Raw genomic sequence first — 21,253 nt, 5'->3', positions numbered from 1 at the left:
TAGAACTTTAAGGTAGGGAGTAAGATGATGTATCCTCTGTTTGTGTCCAAGGATTTGTAACAATTATCAGAACTATAAAGGCACTTATAACTGTGGCCCGCATGACGTCTGATGACATCCGCAATTTAGTTAACTTCAATCTTTCATGCACATTTATTTTCTCAAGAACTTTCTCAACAAACCATCAAGCGCAAGCAGCGTTTAAATTCGGTGAATTTAAAAACGACTTGCCAGTATTAAAATAAATCTTTTTTTTTTTAATTTATTAATGCATTTCAAATGACGGTAGGTTCATTGTTCACCACAGTTCCCAATAGGAGTAAACTCATATTTAACAACAACGTCCTTGTGATGAAACGATCTTATTAATGAAAAACATTTCGACAATCAAGTAATTTCATAGACCTATCCGTTTTTAATGCATGAAGAAATTAGTTTTTCCAGTAGGTTTACTTGAAAGCGGATCCTCGTTTATTTCCTGTTAATGATGATTGACGTATCTATTGTTTTAACGTTAACGTTTCAAAAATTGCCACAAGTACATGGATTATGTTATGTTTGAAATGGTGAATTAGTTAATGTCCACCGAGTAAGTTATTTACTGCGTTTATTTCGAAAGAAATTATTTTGATTGTTCTTAAACGTTTATGGAACTAATTATGGCGATGGTACCATAAGTTCAGCATATTCTGCCATTGGCTTTAACCTTTTTATCAAATATTTTTTTCCTTTTTGTTTTAGAAACTAGTATAGGTGTATGAACTGTATGAATCCACCAAATGTATCGAATCCAAATGCCATATGAAATATTACGATATTAATTTAAGGAGGAAGGATGATACTTCCGAACAAATATAGCCGTTCAATAAAGACATTTAGATTAGTTGCAATATTTGCTCTTAATTAAATGAATACTGGTCACAATTATTTGATGACTCGCTATTGCTTGAACAATAGTTTAACATAACCTGGTTTTTATTTATGCAATTAAGTTGACATGCATATCATGTTCATGAAACTCTCCCGTTACCAAAATGTTCGTTCCTAAAGCGTTTGCTCTCTCCTAAAGTTTGTAAAAAACTCATTTTGCAATACCAAAATAGCATAATATATGTATGTCAGTATGTGTTCGCAACAAACATTAATATAAAATAAAGAACTATTGATAATACTTCATATTAACCTTTTACTTTATTTTTCTCTTATGTAATGACATAATAGTTACTGGAAATGATTGCCATTAACAATTAGAGGATAATAATATACTGAAAAAGGAGTAAAATCAAGAAAAATAGGAACAAATGGAACAATGGTTTTCGGAGGGGAAAAAGGAGTGATTGGTTTTGGCAGGTAATGATAAGGTTTTACTAAAGTAAGAAATGTATAGATCCATAGACGAGAATATTTTTAAACTCAGTTTCTTACCAAAAATACGGTATAATCATTTATTCAGACATATTTAAATAATTGTAATATTGGTACGAGATTTCATTTAACGATACCCTCGTTATTGTTCGAAAAGTATTCGTTTGAATTGTTAATATTATAACTGTTTTATCGGAGGCCAGGTCCCGGGATAAAAAGGGCAACACCTTAGAAATTTATATATACAATTAATGTTTGTTTTTGAAACTCAAATTTTTAAACTTTTCATAAAATAGGTTGATACTATCAAACACTACACTTTATATCAGCAATTTCATAAACTCCGAAGCCATCATATGAAGGGAAAATAGCATATAAATGGCATGATATAAAATAAGAATAAACGTTTTTTATAATAAGCATATTAATTTTCATGTTAAACGCGGCATGTTACCACAAACAGACGATATCTGTAATAGTTTCGTGTTTTGTTTAATTTATTGTTAACGTCCAAACTGTTCATAAAAAACATGCAGTTATTGTGAAGAAAATGCAAATTTAAGTATTGCTATAACAATAATCGAACTTGCTGCTGTGTTTGCGTAATATAAAATGGATTCAAATGTCAGCCAATTATGGAATGTCATTACCTATACTGATAATAACAATTTGTATTTAAAATATACAGCATCTGGCTACTTTTGAAAGATATACTGTATTTTTAATGTCTCATATATTTCGTTAATTTTAAATAGGTAACGTTAAATCATGAAAATAAATAGTTTTGTAATAAGAATTATTCTTATTCTTGGATTTAAATGTTATCTTCAATAATGATATATGAAGACACCAAAGAGGTTGTGTGTTCGATCGCCAGCAGGGGTACTTTCATATGGACTCTCGAAAAGGAAACAGGACTGGTTTTCTGCTCAGGAAACGGACTCGAGAGTGATTCTTTAAGCTTAGCTATCGTCACAATCGAGCTAAAATAAATTTGTATATACTAATGTTGGTGAAAACTGTACCGTAATGAAACCGTTTGTTAGGACTACGACGTAAAATTCAGAAAGAAGACATGTTTCTTTCCGTAATATACATTGAAAGGCTATGCTACGCATGTCATATTTGAACTATGCTTAACCCTCACTATATATTTGCTTAAAACGATTGTGCACGATATAGTTCACACATTATTTACTGGAATTATAATGAGCCTATGTCGATTAAAATTCTAAAACGGTCGTTCGTTTACTCAAGCCAATTTGACCCAAATCAGTGCATTAACTAATTGAATAATTCAGCAGTTCGATCAAATGAAATTGGCATAAAATAAAATCAGAAAATACGTTTTATATTCATGATTCATCTTATGGTTGCATAAACGTCTAAATGCCAACCTTGTAAAAGTAATTTATTTTATTACAGTTTGCAGCAAACCCACAATTTCTCATGGCTTTGTTTCTGGTAACGCCAACACAGAATTGAATTCGACCGAGACAGTTTCATGCAACACTGGGTATGACTTAAGCGGTGATGGAACTATCACCTGCCAAGCAAACAAAACTTGGACTACGCCTCCAACGTGTGTGATCAAAGGTCGGTCTTAGTTTATTAATTTCTCTGTATTCATCATAGTTGAATTAAGATTTAACTTATTAATTCTAAAAATGTTCAATGTTAATCAAGTTTAAAATTCAAATTTAATTTTACCGTATATACATTTGTTATTTTCTGCATTTGAATGTTGCCTTAATTGACCATTGCGAGCTTAATGATATCTCCAATAATGGTGTTAACTATTATAAAAACAGTTTGTAAGGACTATGACGTTAAATTCAGAAAGAAGACATCTTTCTTTTCGTAATATACATTGAAATGCTATGCTACACATGTTATATCTGAACTACGCCTAATCCTCACTGTATATTTGCTTAAAACGATTGTGCACAATATAATTCACACATTATTTACTGGAATTATAATGAGCCTGTGTCGATTAAGATTCTAAAATGGTCGTTTGTTTACTGAAGCCAAGTTGACCCAAATCATGGCATTAACTAACTGAATAATACAGCTGACAAGTTCGATCAAATGTAACATGAAACAAAAAATCAGAAAATACGTTTTAGATTCATGATTCATCTTACGGTTGCATAATCGTCTAAATGCCAACTTTGTAAAAGTAATTTATTTTATAACAGTTTGCAGCAAACCCACAATTTTACATGGCTCTGTTCCTGGTAACGCCACAACGGAATTTAATTCGACTGTGAGAGTTTTTTTGCAACACTGGGTATACCTTAAGCGGTGATGGAACAATCACCTGCCAAGCAAACAAAACTTGGACTATGCTTCCAACGTGTGTGATCAGAGGTCGGCCTTAGTTCATTTTTTGTATTCATCATTTTAAAATTAAGATTGAAAACATCCATTACAAGAAATTGGCAATACTCATCAAGCTAAAAATTAAAATTTGCCATATATACATTTATTTTTTTTGTACATCGGAAAGTTGAATTAATTGACCATTTGGATTTAAAGTTTATCTTCAATAATGTTGTAAACTGTAATAAAAACAATTAGTTAGGACTACGACGTTAAATTAAAAAAAGACATGTTTCTTTCCGTAATCTACATTGAAAGGCTATGCTCTAAACTTCGCTTAATTCTCACTGTATATTCGCTATAATGATTGTGCACATTATAGTTAACACAATATCTACTGGAGTTAAAATGAGCCTACGTCGATTTAGTTTCTAAAAAGGTCGGTCGTTTACTCAAGCCAATGTGACACAAATCACGGCATCAACTAACTGAATAAAACAGCAGTTCGATGAAAAAATGGCAACAAACAAAATCAGAAGATACCTTTCTGATTCATGATAAATCTAAGGATCGCATACTCGTCTAAATGCCAACCGGATAAAATAATTTATTTTATTACAGTTTGCAGCAAACCCACAATTTTACATGGCTTTGTTTCTGATAACGCCAACACGGAATTTAATTCGATAAAGAAAGTTTCATGCCACACTGGGTATGACTTAAGTGGTGATGGAACGATCACCTGCCAAGCAAACACAACTTGGACTACGCTTCCAACGTGCGTGATCAAAGGTCGGTCTTAGTTAATTTTTATTCATTATTGTTCAATTAAGATTGAACATCCGTTGGAAGAAATTGGCAATGCTATTCAAGCTTAAAATTTAAATTCAATTTTGCCGTTTATACTTTTACTAATTTCTGCATTTGGAGGTTGCCTTAATTGAGCATTTGGATTTAAATGTTTTCTCCAATAATTGTGTAAACTATAATAAAACAGTTTGATATTAGCTACGCTATTTGCTTCAAGCGTTTGTGAACGATATACTAAATCAAATATATACTTGAATTATAATGAGCCTAAGTCGATTAAGTTTTTAAAACGGTCGTTCGTTTACTCAAGCTAATGTGACCTTAATAACGGCATTAAATAACTGAATAATACAGCAGTTTGATCAAATGAAACTGGCAGAATATACTCTTCTGAATCATGATAAATCTACGGATCGCATAACCGTGTAAACGTCATCCGGGTATAAATAATTTATTTTATCACAGTTTGCAATAAACCCACAATTTTACATGGCTCTGTTATTGGTAACATCAACACGGAATTTGATTCGACTGAGACAGTATTTTGCTATCACATGCCAAGCAATACTTGAAAAACGCAAGAAACCAGCTCCGTAGCAAACAGTTTAAAGTTAAATATAAACTCGGTTTAGTAGCACTGGGAAAATGCCAAAGACATATAACACAAAATCAATCACATACAAGAAACATGGAAGAACAGCACAAAACTCCACAAAAAGCACAGTGCAAACATACTATATAAAATTATATATATATAAAACTGGGTATGTTTATCAAGGATTAATAGGTACCGCCTTGGAACGGTCAGTAAAATATACCGGGGGTTTAAACCAGTTTACGTGCACAAACCTCACTCTTATCACAACAATTCTAAATAAAGAAAATACTTAAAAGATATATCTTATCAAAGTATGCTGTCTTCGTAAGACTGAGTAAGTTGATAACACATCGTGTCAGGTTCGATCCCTTTACTTAATTATCATATATACAAAACAACGGAAGTGACGTCGACGTTTAGTCATAACGCCGCGACGTCACTTAACGTAAGTTCGCGCGTAATACTATACAAATACAATTCATGACACTCCGGGGCGGCGAATGATATAGAGGATATTTGTTGAATTCAGTGTAAGATCTAATTTTATTTCACGAGTGGTCATAGAAAAAATATTTTCACGAGTGGCGTAGCGACGAGTGAAAAAATTATTTTCCGGTAAACACGAGTGAATTAAAATTCGATTTTACACTGAATTCAACAAACTTACTTTTTATTTCATGCATATATCGCGTTTTTTTTCAGTATATTTCCCCGCTAGAGTAAATTTCTGTGACCTCTTTGCGAAGGGAAGTAACTGCGGCAGAATCGCTTTGTCAAAGTTCATCCTTTTCGCGCGAGCAGTCCGTCCACTAAAAAAGTTCCACACTGAAATTATTTTAGATAAAACCATACTTCCAACGAAACCTATCATTTTTAACATTTATTAAGGCACAAAACAAGTATTTAAGAAAAACATGTATCGAGTAGAAAATGTGACATTTTTGTACATTCAAAAACAACTTCAACATATTTATATTAACAAAGATGGACTTATAAAAGTGTTAATTCGTAAAAGCAACGGAAGTCTGTCTTTAGTGTTTTTCGTAGTGTATATATATTCACTGTCGCTCTCAGACTCTTACGGTATTTTCTCGGGATGAATTCATGCTCAGTGCAGTCGAAGGATGTTTTGTTGTTGAGACAGCGATAAGTTTCATATTTCAATCTGCTTTAATTGTTCAGGTTTTTATGACCGATGATCTGAGCTATTTGACAAGGCTGGACTCCTTTATCGTTCAGCCTTTGGACAAGCATTTCCTGAGCATTATTTTTAAAAAGAAAAATGAATTGTTGCACTGATGAAGGTAAACTGGAAATTGTTCATATTCAAAATGCTTGTGCATACATGTACGCGGTAAGAGTTTGTAGGAAGAAATGATATATCAACTCCATTACTAGCACATGTGGCCAAACAATTATTCAACCGATACTTACCATGCGGGTTAATTTTAACAGTATGGTCCATGAAATAGTTCATACATAAATTGGTAAGTTTGTTCTTTTTTAATACATATAATCAATCACAAAAATGTTTGTTTTATTAAAACTATTGCATAATTTGATTTTGACAATTCTATACCATTCGGTCAATGTTTTTATTACTGCACTACAAACGACAACAAACATGTACTTGTTACAAACATGTATTTTTCAAAGTCAAGGGAAGCAAATTTTATAAAAGATGAAAACATAGTCCGGAGTTGTCTGTACAGTGTGGAATGATCAAATGTTTTCATTTCACTCGAGCCAGAGTGAAATGATCAAGTTATCATTCACCAATATATTTCATTCTTTCACCGATATGCATGAAATAAATTAGTCTTTTTCACTGTCGTTGTCACACAGCACTTCTAGTGGTTACAGCATTACGATAAGGCCGGTAGTGAGTGTCCATTTTATGTCCGAATCCGCGCTGCAAAAACCAACCCATAGTCTCAAGTAAAGGTCTCCTCCACAACTGCTAGTTTCCACGAGGACCTCATAGTCTCGTTATGGACCTGTACAACGTCGCCAACATTGATCGTCTGCTTGTTTTTGCCGGAAACACGATGTTGCTCCCTTAAAGCGGTAAAAAATTCAGTCTTCCATCGTACGCGGACATTATCAATTAACCTTTTCTTGGTCCTCGCTCACCTCGTGATGTTTTCAAAGTTACTTTCACGGGGTTCCGGAATTTCAATGTCTTCGGAATAAGGCAACTTTGTTAGTCGTCTTCCATACAGCAAGTGCGAAGGCGTCAACGGCTCCATCTCGACCTCTCCGGAAGTGACGTACGTTAGTGGACGGTCATTGATAACGGTCTCCACTTCTGTGATGATAGTGGATAACGTCTCGAAGTCCACATCAAATCGTCCGAGTATCTTCTTGGCGGCAGTTTTTGTCATCCCAATCAGGTGCTCCCACTTTCCTTCGTACCACGGGGCACGTTTTACGATAAAGTATCATTATGTTCCTATGTTGTTGAGCTCTTCCTGTGCTGTATTTGATTGCTTGAGTTTACGTAGGTAATTCGGTGCTCCAATATATGTAGCAGCATTGTCTGATATCATCGCATATTTATTTAACCGGAAACGTAAGAATACCGGCTAAGACGTTCAGTTCCGATGGTGTCGATTTTAGGCAGACATTAAGGCTAGGCAGATGGTCATCTTTCCATGGAAGCTTGGCGATGTAGCGACCCTCATAGTATTATTTGTTAGATTCCGTGTAAGTCTTCAGGGAAACGGATCCCGAAGTATCGTCTCTTTTCAGTGTGATCCCGATGGACTCAAGCTTCCAAAAGCGCTCCAAATCCAGAGTCGTCGACGGAGATGTGATGACATTCAACATGTACTGAGCGGATGGTTGTGTTTCCGGAAAACATCGATTTTGATTTTCTCATGTCTATCTGTAAGTAGATTCACTGTCGCAGTCACCATTGTCGCACGTTCCGTGTGCTGTCACCGAAAAAAACTAAGTGGATTGTCTCAATTCCCGTCTGTCTCAGCTTGAGTTTGGTTGCCAACTTTTCAATAATAAATTACCTCTGTGCCCCTTCGTCCAACAAAATGTTGGCATCTTGTAACTTGTTGCGATACCTTTCGTTTGTGCGTCTGCTTCCTGTTTGTTCTGCTATTTCCTGCGAGGAAGGATGCTGTTGGCATGTGATGTTCCTGAAACAATGAGATTTCTCCTTCCTGTAACTCGTTGATTTCCGTTCCTATGGCTCGTCTCACTTCTGGAAGCGCACACGGTCGATCGCCATGGTCACGGGCCATATTACGTCTCACATCGTTCGGAAGTTTCTCACTGATGATGGAAACCAACAAGTCGCCGTATGATTCTTGAGACTGGTCTAAGGACTCGAGGCCTCTGTTGTATGTTTCCATTTTATCACGGAAAACTGTATGGTGTGCAGAGTATTCTCCGGCCGTGGCAGTTCAATCAAGGGCTGCATATAGGTGCTGATGATTTTATGCGTCTGGCCAAAAGGTCGTTCAGTAGATCACCGGCCTTTGCGTTGTTTGCATTCGTTAATCATAATGGGAAACCAGCAATACTTGAGGCAGCGCTTCCATGTAACAATGATCGCAGATAGCTGAATTTTTGAACATCAGAAAGAGTGTGGTTCGAATGCACTGATAGCATTCCCAGAAAGTTTGCCATTCGGTTATGTCACCATTCAAATTCGGCAACGAAAGGTGAGGCAATTTGTGATAAAGCTGTGGTATCATTTCCGATGGCACTGACGGTTCGTTTATCCGTATCGCCTTTGTGTAACCGGGGTATATAAGTACGACGGGATCAATCCGTAAATGTTCTTTATTCAATCACAAAGACAGAAAGCCTGTTAGATATAATACAACGTCTAAAAGTATATTCTAGACAACATATTAAAATACACATGAATACTTTCACCAAGTAATATAAATACACTGTACCTGGTAAATACAAATGAAATTAAATGCAGCAAAATAAATACATTTAACATACCAGCGGTGTAAAAGTATTGTTTTACAACAATGCAAAAGATAAGAAGATATGAATCAACTTCCAAGATGCGACTTCAACGACTGGCAGGACAACAATGCCCGAGAGATAGAGTGGCGGGAATGTCACGGGTGATTACCTACATAAATGTATTCTAATATTAACCAATTGAAAGTTGTTTGACCACTATCATACGTACACACTGACCACTCTCACACACACTCCATAATAATGTACGCGCAATCCAAACGCAAGCAGGCAATGATCAATTAACATGAACATGAATATAATACCCTGTTACATTTGCATTGCGATTCTTGTTTACGTCACTTTTGGATAAGTCTGTGTTCTCGGATGCATGTTGTGTTTGTCTACGGAGTGTCAGCATTTTCAATTCAAGGTCGAAAGAGTATTCCTCACTCTCAACAAGCTCTGTCTCCAAGTCAGCAAAGTCTGCATGACTTACGATTTTCTGACTTAAAGCTTTGGCGGTTTCCGCCTTCTCCGCTAGAATTTCCAGCAAATTGAAGCGCTCGAAATTAGACAATTTCTCCTCCAACATCAAAAGTAGGCTTTTCGACAACTTTCCTTTGTCCATCTCGCATTGAAATTAGCTTTGTTAGCTGCATGTTGGCCTTGACACGGCACCAATAATGTCTATGTAAGACTGAGTAAGTAAAAAACACATCGTGTCAGGTTCGATCATTTTACTCAACTATCATATATACAGAACAACGGAAGTGACGTCGAAGTTAGGTCATAGCGCCGCGACGTCACGTTACGTAAGTTCGCGCGTAATACTTTACAAATGCAAGTCATCATACCATGACCTGGTCACGGCACCAAAATGTCTTTGTAAGACTGAGTAAGTAAATAACACGCCGTGTCAGGTTCGATCCTTTTACTCAACTATCATATATACAAAACAACGGAAGTGACTTCGAAGTTAAGTCATAACGCCGCGACGTCACGTTGCGTAATTTCGAACGTAATGCTATACAAATACAATTCATGTCGTATGCATTAACTTGAGGAAAATTAATAACAAAACAAATAATAATAAACTTAAATATTTCACATTTTTAAATCATTTGGAAGGAAAGATTAGTTAATACATGTCGCTTTTTTCTTAATAATGTGTTCTTTATTTGTTCCCAGTTTTAGTATAATGAAGCTTTTTATTATGAAACTCTATGATCACACAGTTTTAAACCTTTTATTTGATAAGGCAGACTGTGTGTGATGTTAATAGTTTAATTATTGACTGCATCGTATCTTTGAAAAGAAAATTGCATTAGGTGCTCTGAATTGTATTCCTCCGTCTGCAGATAGAGTTGGGATCTCTTATCATTGAAGTACTACGGGTTTACCTATAAGTTTATTATTATTTGTTTTATTGTTAAGTTTCCTCAAGTGAAAGCACACTTGGAAAAGATTTACCTTTTGCGTTTTATCTTCATTTAGGTTTGTTGGGATAAGAGTGAGGTTTGTGCACAGAAACTGGTTTAAACCCAAAGTAAATTTACACTTTACTGACCGTTCGGAGGCGCTACCTTGGTAAACATACATAGTTCTTTATACATAGTATGTATGCACAGTGCTGTTTGTGGAGTTTTGTGCTGTTCTTCCATGTTTCTTGTTTGTGATACTATGTTCTATGTTTTTGGCGTTTACCAAGTGCCATTTAACCGGGTTTATGTTTAAACTTTTTGCTACTGAGCTTGTTTCTGTATCTTTTCGCATAAATATGTGTACATATTCTAGGAAATCTTATCAACTGTGCAATAAAACACCATATGATTTTGTTCTAGGAATATCCCTATCTAAAGAAGGGTGATTAATTATTTTGAAATTAAAATCTCCACGTTTATCATAAAGATTGATACACAATATATCTTCCATTACTTCGAGTTTCTGATCTAAATAGGATGCTTTTAAATCGGATGTATTACATTTATTAAGGAGCAATTGTGAAGTGTATATCGATTTAATATTATCTGTAAACACAGGTTTATCCAAACTTTCATCATATTTCCAAAAGTGCTATTAAATTAATCAAACCGAAATTGGACTACCTCTCCAACGTGTGTGATCAAAGGTCGGTCATAGTTTATTAATTTGCATTAATCCTTGTTCAATTATGATTGAAATCATCAATTGCAAGAATTTGGAAATGCTCATCAAGCTAGATGTTTCAAATACACTGTGTTGGCTTCAAATGCAAAAATGACTACAGTGTTGATGATTTAAAGATGCACTCTTACTCCCAAATAAGATTTATCACAATTAATACAATTGTTTTGACATACCAAATAGGATCAATGAATGTCGAAAACGATGGTTTTTATGAAGGATATCGGGTATATTTTGAAAGATTGAAAGAAAGGAACGGAAAACATGGTATTTTCTAACTTATCAGGCGATAGTAGATCACAGTAAATCTTTCAGCACTCACCAATCATATACGATTTTTGCCTTTTCAGCCATTAAATACACGGTTCCAATTTTGCTATCAGTAATTGATATTTTCCGTAAATGCATTATTTAGTAAGTAGTTAAAGGATTATCACTTATTTATGTTTGTTACAATTGTGTATGTATTGGTTTTGAATATTAAAAGGAGTGTCACTTTAAATACTTGAATATATATATTTTTTAATGCTTTTGGATATTCATCCGATTGGAAGAATTCTATTTTCAATGTACTATCGTGCAAAGTAATGCCTTTGGTGTCGTTTTAGATTGTAACAGTCCGCCAACTTTCGAACATGGAACTTTTAAACTTGACATTTTAAACAACACAAAATTTGGGGCGACAGCAAAAACCACGTGCGATCTTGGTTACGATGCGGCAAATGGGACCATTTATTGCCTGGAAAAAGGTCAATGGACAAATGATAGTTGTGTCATAAAAGGTTTTTGATTTTTTGTATTATAATCTCATATCTTTAATAATGTTTTCTTAAAAGAATATGGTAGGAAGATCGTTATCACAACAACAGTGAGCTGTTTATCTTTTATTAATTAACCATGCCCCATGTACCAGTCACATCAATCGCACAGTTGGGTAAAAAATGAAATGTTATTCATATTAACATAAATTTATATCACAACATTCCGAGAAAACCTATTCCTACTTCAATCTGAAGACTAACACGTGGCTCCCGTATGACATACACATGTACCTTTCCGATTTCATCAACAGCGTTCCTAACCATAAAGATATTGTACACAAAAACATTACTATAATTGGACCTTCCATTAAGGACCTTACGCGGTGCAAAAGTTGTTTAAAGGATCAAAACATAAAATGCTTAATCAGTTTTCATTTACTTTTGAGCTTCAAGATTTATCAAGCATAATACATACATCCGTTGCAACATGTGTAGGTGTTATAAGGAGTTGAGAAATATTACGAAAGATCTTCAATCAAATGCGTATGCTGTTTTTCGGAAATGAGTATGTATTTGAGTCAAAATAGTCAACACTAATCTAACAACAATGTGTTGTGGCTTTGCGGTGATAGCAGCTGTTTTAAGAAAGATATTTGCATTTAACTAGGAAATGAATTTTATCCACTACCTTTTACTACTTTTTGAATATCTTTCTTATTTGAACATATATCATCAATAATCCATAAGACATTGTTGATTAGGTAGGCTTGGGTATTTTGACATAAAAACATACTAATATTGTCAACAGACTTTTCCGAAATGCTCTTTTATCCAAACTCTGATCAAATCTTCTTTCATAATTTGGTCTACTTCTTTTTACCACTTAAGATGTCGCAAACGATGTTTGTTTTACTCTTGAAAAAACAACAACAACTGTTCCTCAAAACTAAATAAAACTTGAACTTTTAAAACATTTTAATTTTTGTCTTTTTCACCCCCTGTTGCACTTTGTAAAGTACCTTTAAATCAAATAGTAACACTCTGAACACTTTTGATTTAAGAATTTCTTCTACTTACAGAAACATCCTTTGTTGACATACTATTTTCAGAAAAGTTGTCACATGACCGGAATTTATCAACTCGTATTTTGTACATCAGAAGAATCTTTTGATATTTTACTTGTAACCCCGATGAAGACCGCCGATAATAGCTCACTGTTGTTGTGTAAACCACCTACAAATCTGCTTCTTTATGATGCATGTTTTACTCGTTAAATGATATTTGTGTATAATACAGACTAATTACTAAAATTCCATACCTTTCTAATGGTAATTCAATTCCCGTTGGTCTTATAAATAGCTTAAAAATGAGTAGTTTTAGATGCTTCACATACTAACATTTCATCTTCTAAAATAACGCATATGCAGATGAGATACTGCTTGAGTATCGAGCAAAACGTGCTCAGAATAGCACAACAGAACCGGCTATCGGTGAGTTTACTTGTGGCTGCTTATGTACCTCAAACGTTTATCCTACCCGCTTTAGTCACACAGAACGCTTACAACATGGTTGCCCATGACATATACATTATCTTTGTACAAGTGAATCGCTTTCCTTTAGCTAGTTATATGCGTCTCTCATGTTTAAACATTGTTTAGGCTAACTTTGTGAATCTCCTAGTTTAAGGTAATTACCACCAACGAAAAGGTGATAAAAGTTTGACGTTCATGAAAACAGTTTTAAAATAAGATTTTGGAGGAATTATAAAAAAACAAGTACTATGTTGTTTTTCGCGTTTTAGGCTGATAAACACCAAAACAGCATCCGTTTTACGTCCTGAATGCATATGTAGCAAAACAATTATCCAAAACAAACCTTTATATACAAGAAACACTATTTCAGTTTTGGAAAGAGATTTTCTGATGTAATTTATTTTTATTTGGCTGTCAACAATTGGGCAAAACGGAAAAGTCTGACAGAAACCTCTTGTTCTTGATAAAAAAAGTACTTCATCATATTTTGATAATCAAAACATGTAAAGGATTTATTGCTTGATTGCTGTCCAACGTATTTGAACTGCTGCTTTATCAGTGTTTGAAATATGAATGTTTTTTTTTATCTTATTTTATTTTGGATGTTGCCTACTTGTCTGCCTTGATTATGTACATATGGAACATGCGTTCCATTATATGCGTTTTAGAGGATTTTTGTTTGTTTCAGTGTTAATTCGTTATATATTTCACCGAGTAGGTACCAAACAAATGTTTTGCATTTTAGCTGTGTTAGAAATAGTATAGAAATATCGGATTACGTTAAAGGGATTCGTTATCCTTTTGGCACCATTTATTTTCTGTGATAATAATACACGTTTTCAGTAAGGCAATTATCAACCAAAAGCCATGTAGTATCCTGTATAGTACGCATGTTTTTGTCATTCGTCAGTGATTTGAAGCGTTTTTGAAAATCATGTTGTGTAATAATAAATGATTTGTTGAAGTCTGTCAGGTTAAACAATGAGACATAAAAAATGGTTTCGAATGGCATTAGCTAAAAATAATAACAAGAAATTGAATATTAAAACAGCAACAACAACATCTTATCATGTGTTTTAGGAATAAGATGGAAATAATTCCATTCTTAATATATTTCCTGTTTTTACATAAGCTGATTTTGACGTTCATCTCAATATGTGTACACAGCTAGGGTCGATCAATCCTAGGAGCAGATTCATAAGAATCTGGGCTTAAATGACCCTTGCCATTTTGCTGGAATAATTCTCATTTCTCAGCAGAATAAACAAAACATTTCAACAAAAAAACTTCCTTGCTTCACTTGTTTATTCACCTTCGCGGACTGTAAACGTACTGCGGTTCCCGGTAGTACTCGTTACTAAAACAAGGAATGTGTCATTAACGGTAAAACTTATTTCACTTTCATTGCACCGATAGTTCCGTTTAAATCCCCTAAAATGTTGTGCTGGTGTAAATTTTTGCTTACCAGGTATTGGTCGGTCATGTTTAAATAGTGAAGATGACGTCACATTGTACGTATTCGTCTTTGTGGGGCAATTATGCCATAATCGCCCTGATAATCTCACGGGTGAGAACGATGATCAATTTTGCAGAAACGCATTTCTATAATAAAATGTTACTATATATAGTAACACGTGTTTTGAACGCTTAATGCGGATAATTCAACAGGGAAATGCAATTATCTATGCGAAATGCATAAACGTTTTTTTCAAATTACTAAATATATTTCCCTATTTTATCACTACACTTTTTAAAAGCATAGTCTTTAGTTGCTTCTCTTGGCATTCCTATTTCCCGGAAGTGGCTGCCGCAGTCTTTCCTTCCATTCGTGGTTCTGGGCGATAAAGATTGTTGTTAATGTATAGCTTGTCGCCATACAATCTTACATTCTGACCACGGGGGGTGGGTGGCGAGCATTGTCCATGACGTCACGAAGTGCTCTACGTGCATCCCGTATTTCCTTTGGACGCTGGGGCCCGACAACATAACAATTTCCTCGTAGTGTTTGTTAACGCTTTGCAGACTCTGCCATGACCTTTTCTCTTTTCTGGAAGTAACGAAAGTTCTCAACCATTGGCCCGGGGGTTTGGGTTTGGACCTGTGGTCGCCGGGATTATATGGGCCCGTTCAAATGTTTGTTGTTGCATCGACTTCAAGCTCATCTGATATGAAGGTTTTTACTAAATTGTCACAATTCAGGGATTCCCCAAAACATCAAATTATTTCTCATTGACCGGTATTTAGTTCAAGCACTTTGGGTTTAAGTGTCTCATTTTCTTCCTTAACCTGTTCACTGTGTTATCAAGGAAAATACATTGTTTGTCAAGTTTCTTTACTGTTTCACCGGCCATTTTCAGTTCCTTTGAGTGGTTTTCAAAGCCTTGGCTAATAGTTTTTCAAGACATTCAATATAAAACAGTATTTTGGTTTTAGCAAACCCACGTTGAACAAATCATGAGTATTAACTCTAGCTACCCCCTACAGCACCAAAACTTTCATAACGGTCATCGATAATTTAACATGTTAACCATACATTTTAAACATCACGTGACAATGTCAATCCACCAATTACACAACGTCAAAGCTGTTAACACTTAAATGAAAATTGAGCTCTTCAGGGACGATATTTGAGCAAATAAAAAATTTGCTGAATGGTTCCAGCGTTTGGTATTTTAGTTTTAACGCTCCTAACGATTGGCCACTATTTATTTTGTCATACCCCAAAAAGTGCAAAAAGAAATATGAGCGAGTATCATCGGTTTTTTACTAAACACTATTGGTAATTTTTCATTCGAAAATACATGCATCACATGTAAATTAGAAATAGGAGCTTAATTTCTTTATGCGCAATTTAATCTGAAAATGATCAGTATTTCTCTAGTTATTTATCCTGTCTATTTCGGCAACGGTTCTGTTTGGTTTAAACATTATCTTTTATATGGCAAATGAACATTTACAACATACACATATACACTGTTCTGTTTGCAAAGCGCTATGCTCCGCCCCCTTATCGACCTCATAAGCATATAGTGAGATAGTGAACGGAACATATATTTTAACTTAAGCATGGTTAGAACTTCGGGTAATTTATATGACATTATACGAGACTTTAATATTATTTAGGGCAGTTAAAGAAATATAAATTAAATTTATGTATTCATTAATTTAATTCTTCATTAAACACATGTATGTTAAGAATAGATCAGAAGAGACATTTTATTATGACTAACTTGTAAAAAGTACATCGTCTTCAAATCATACAATTTTATTAGTATAAGTCAACCTGAAGATACGCAGTTAATGGTTGTGTAACATGTCTTTCAATATTGGTCAAACGTAGTAAAACATTATAGTTTGAATAATAATATAAACATTTATAAAGACTGTATATGAATCGAAATCACATTTTTAGAATCATTTTGCAATTTTAAACGATGTTGGACACTATATTTATACTGAAATAAAGTTCTTTGTACAATAAATCATTTAAATACAACGTTTCTACCATTGTTTCCATTGTTTTCAATATAAAATAGGAAAACTATGACACATAAAAAATGAGAGCTCCCTCCCTAAGTGCCTGAGAAACTAAAGTGTGTATTTTGGCCTTTGGCATAGTATGTGATATTAATGACTTAAAATCGGATGAAACAGTTTGATACACATCCATATGCTGGTAATAAGAACAGTTTTAAACACACATCAATACTATCTAGCATTTCAGATAGTGGATAGGCACATGACAAAGTACCACTACAGATCCAACTTAATAAGTTCAACACCATTTTTAATAAAAGGTAGCACTTTAAGAACACTGTTATAAACAGTATGAACAGTCAGTAACAGTGCTAGTATTTATCTTCCATAGCATCACGCGTGGGATCTAGAGCGTCTTCCTGCATCGGTTCATTGCGTAGATCCCACCTTGGTTCCATATTGTCTCTGTGGTAGCGATCATCAAAACCAGTATCGCCCTAATAGAGTCCGATTCATGCGCATTTGCCGTACGCTCCTGTTTTTGTATCCAGTGCGGTAATGACGTCTGTCACGGCGCTCCAGACTGTAAACGTTGCGAGGAGGTTGGCGCTGTTCCTCCCAGGCTTGCTTAAAGACCCACTTTGACGAGCCCTTTTTCCATAAAACACACCGACATATGAGAGGTGCACATTATTATTTTGAAGCATTTTTTTAAGTCCTTCTCCACGCCACGTCACGCTCAATGTTTGAGATATTGTATGAGACATTTCGACATCTGCGTACCGCAATACATTTATCCTCGGGTTCTTACGATGGTTTGATAGTGTTTGTCTGCGCTGCATTGACACCTTTCCCAAGGGCGTTACCGCGATTTGCGCTCGCGCACCTTAACTTTCACCGGGCGGCGCACTTAGTTGTACGTGCTTATCATCTGTTGCGCGTTGCGATTGTGATGCCACTCATGTATTTTCAGCAAGTATAAAAATCTTGCTAGGATTCATTATCGTCATTTCTGAGCGGCCGTGAGTGATTTCCGTTATCTTGTGAGTTAACGAGTGTTATATAGTCATATCGGGCCCGCATATGATTTGCCACCTTAGTTGATAATTGTGACTGTATCATTGATTTTCGTGCCTTAATGCATTGAGGACGCTGTGCTTTTGCTACCGCTGCTGTCAAATTGATTAACGGTCGCAGTGATCCCATCCGCTTAACGTATACTGTAGCTTGTTCAGCTCCGAATTAGAGGTTGTTTCGGGTAGTCATCTCAACACACATTTAGTACTCTGTGGTTATTTGCTTTTTGAGCCATATCAGACTGAATTGATAAAATGAATACTGAGTCATTTGCCTGCTGTGCAGAGACTTCGAGAGTATTTCTTGGTTCATATTCATAAGCAGAGCACCTTTGTCGGGCTCAGTTGTAATGTCCTTTGAAGTTCACTCACAGAGAACACTCATGGCTCACAAGTATGATACCATTGTTTCCCTAGCTCGTAAATATATCCATAATTTCACTGGACTGTTCACCACAAATAAAAGCATTGAGTATCAAACAGTCACTTTTGCTTTCATTTTATATTGTCGCTTGTGTTGATTTTTTCGGTTCACGAGCTGCGTGCCCGGGCCAGACCTTGTCTATACTCGTCGAATCTAGGATAGCCGTTTTTGCAGAGTGGAACAATGTTGCAAACGAACTCCTCAAGTGCCAGGACCTTCTTGCACTTTTTGGTATTTAGTAGATCCAAAAGTCTAAAAATAAACCCCGTTTAATGGCTCATCCTAGACATGGAACACACAAACAAAAAATCACAAACAAGAGACATGCAACAGCAAAAAACTCCACAAACAGCACAGTGCGAATATACTATATAGAAACTAGGTGTGTTTATTAAGGTAAAGTACCGCCTTGGAACGGTCAGTATAATTACATTACATGTATATTATTGACACATTTCAGCATTTCTTTGTTAAAAATACAGGGTTTTCATATTTCGACAAGATCAGATATGTGTGAAGCAATGGTTGGGCTGCAAAAGCTTAGCTGTGATGTGATTATTAAGTACATGTGTTTTACATAAGTATTGAGCCTTGATTGCTAAAGTTCATGTCAAACTATTTTATAAGCAGATATCTGTCATTCATATCTTGTAACACTACCATTAGGTACGGTTATATTCCATATATTTAGTATATTCATAAGAGACAGAACTGTGGAGGTACAAAATTAAGACAGATTCTGACTTTGCTTGCTTCAGAATTTTATTACAACTATCTCTCCGTCAATTTTGTATAGGATGTGTAGACATGCTTCTCAGAGAAATATTATGTACGATGTTTCAAAACTATGGTGTCGCAGCTGCCGACTTGATTCTATATCACTTTGTTAAAATTGCTTACGGAAAGAAATGTTCACCTGGTCAATGGATGTGCAGCAACAACTGAATTGCGGAGTAAATATGTGTGTGCTATTTCATGCTTCGGCATTGCGTTTGTATCAAAAGTATTTCAATAGGACGAATCTATGCTTGCTATGAAACTGTTGGGTGCGTCTTGAGCACAACTGCTTGAAAATCGTACCAATTTTTAGTGACTGTCTGACATGTATATTAATTGTAACACACATATTGTATTGCTGTGTGATGACGACCCATTAATTAGGGTTATGTATGGTCATATGCTATTTTCATTTTTTTAACTACAGATTAATGATATGTTTCATTGAAATGCTTTAAAACAATCTAAATATTTGTATATATGTAAGCAGGAAATAAAGATTTTTATTTTGATTGATTGAAAATACCTTTATTTTATTCCTACATTTAAATATTGTCTTAATTGACCATTTGGGCTTTGATGTTATCTCCAATACTGGTGTAAACTGTAATAAACACAGTTTGTTAGGACTACGATGTTTAATTCAGAAAAAGACATATTTCTTTCCGTAATTTAAAGGATATGCTGCACATGTCATATCTGAACTACGCCTAATCCTAACTTTTCTGATTCATTATAAATCTAAGGATCGCATAATCGTCTAAACGCCATCCTGGTAAAAATACTTTATTTTATTACAGTTTGCAGCAAACCCGAAATATCACATGGCTCTGTTACTGGTAACGCCACCACGGAATTTAATTTGACTGAGGCGGTTTCTTGCAACACTGGGTATAACTTAAGCGGTGATGGAACTATCATCTGCCAAGCAAACAAAAATTGGACTACGATTCCAACGTGTATGATCAAAGGTCGGTCTTAGTTTATTAATTTGTATTCATCATTGTTCAATTAAGATTTAACGTATTCATTCTAAAATATTGGCAAGGTTGATTAAGTTTAAAATTCAAATTTAATATTACCGATTATACATTTATTGTTTTATACATTTGAAAGTTGCCTTAATTGACCATTTGGATTTAAATGTTATCTCCAATAATGGCGTAAACTGTAATAAAAACAGTTTGTTTGGACTACGACGTTAAATTCAGAAAGAAGACATGTTTTTTTCCGTAATATACATTGAAAGATTATACTACGCATGCCATATCTGAACTTCGCCTAATTTTCACTGTATATTTGCTTCAAACGATTGTGAACGATATACTAAACAAAATATTTACTGGAATTATAATGAGCCCACTTCGATTAAGTTTCTAAAATGTTCGTTCGTTTACTCAAGCTAATGTGACCCAAATTAGTGCATTTAATAACTGAATAATACAGCAGTTTGATCATATCAAACTAGCAACAAATCAATTCAGAATATACTTTTCTGATTCATGATAAATTTAAGGATCGCATATTCGTCTAAACGTTAACTAGGTAAAAATAATTTTATTTTATTTCAGTTTGCAACAAACCCACAATTTCACATGGCTCTGTTTCTGGTAACGCCACCACAGAATTTAATTTGACTGAGACAGTTTCTTGCAACACTGGGTATAACTTAAGCGGTAATCGAACTATCATCTGCCAAGCAAACAAAACTTGGACGTCGGTTCCAACGTGTGTGATCAAAGGTCGGTCTTAGTTCATTATTTTGTATTCATCATTGTTCAATTAAGATTTAACGTATTCATTCTAATATATTGGCAAGGTTAATTAAGTTTAAAATTCAAATTTAATATTACCGATTATACATTTATTGTTTTATACATTTGAAAGTTGCCTTAATTGACCATTTGGATTTAAATGTTATCTCCAATAATGGCGTAAACTGTAATAAAAACAGTTTGTTTGGACTACGACGTTAAATTCAGAAAGAAGACATGTTTTTTCCGTAA

At 34.8% G+C, this 21,253-nt stretch overlaps 1 protein-coding gene across 1 annotated transcript in view; it reads left to right on the top strand.

Moving 5' to 3' along the window:
* Positions 1-21,253, top strand: part of LOC128236842 (receptor-type tyrosine-protein phosphatase eta-like) — a 60,518-nt gene that overhangs the window by 2,718 nt on the left and 36,547 nt on the right. The window contains exons 3-8 of the mRNA XM_052951966.1: positions 2,791-2,961; positions 4,312-4,482; positions 11,809-11,982; positions 13,389-13,451; positions 20,048-20,218; positions 20,819-20,989. Coding sequence (XP_052807926.1) covers positions 2,791-2,961; positions 4,312-4,482; positions 11,809-11,982; positions 13,389-13,451; positions 20,048-20,218; positions 20,819-20,989 — 921 coding nt within the window. The remainder of the gene's footprint in view (positions 1-2,790; positions 2,962-4,311; positions 4,483-11,808; positions 11,983-13,388; positions 13,452-20,047; positions 20,219-20,818; positions 20,990-21,253) is intronic.

This window comes from Mya arenaria, chromosome 6 (genome assembly GCF_026914265.1).
Source record: "Mya arenaria isolate MELC-2E11 chromosome 6, ASM2691426v1".
NCBI lineage: Eukaryota > Metazoa > Mollusca > Bivalvia > Myida > Myidae > Mya > Mya arenaria.
The sequence above is the reverse complement of the archived record's forward strand: the minus strand, read 5'-3'. Positions and strand labels throughout refer to the sequence as shown.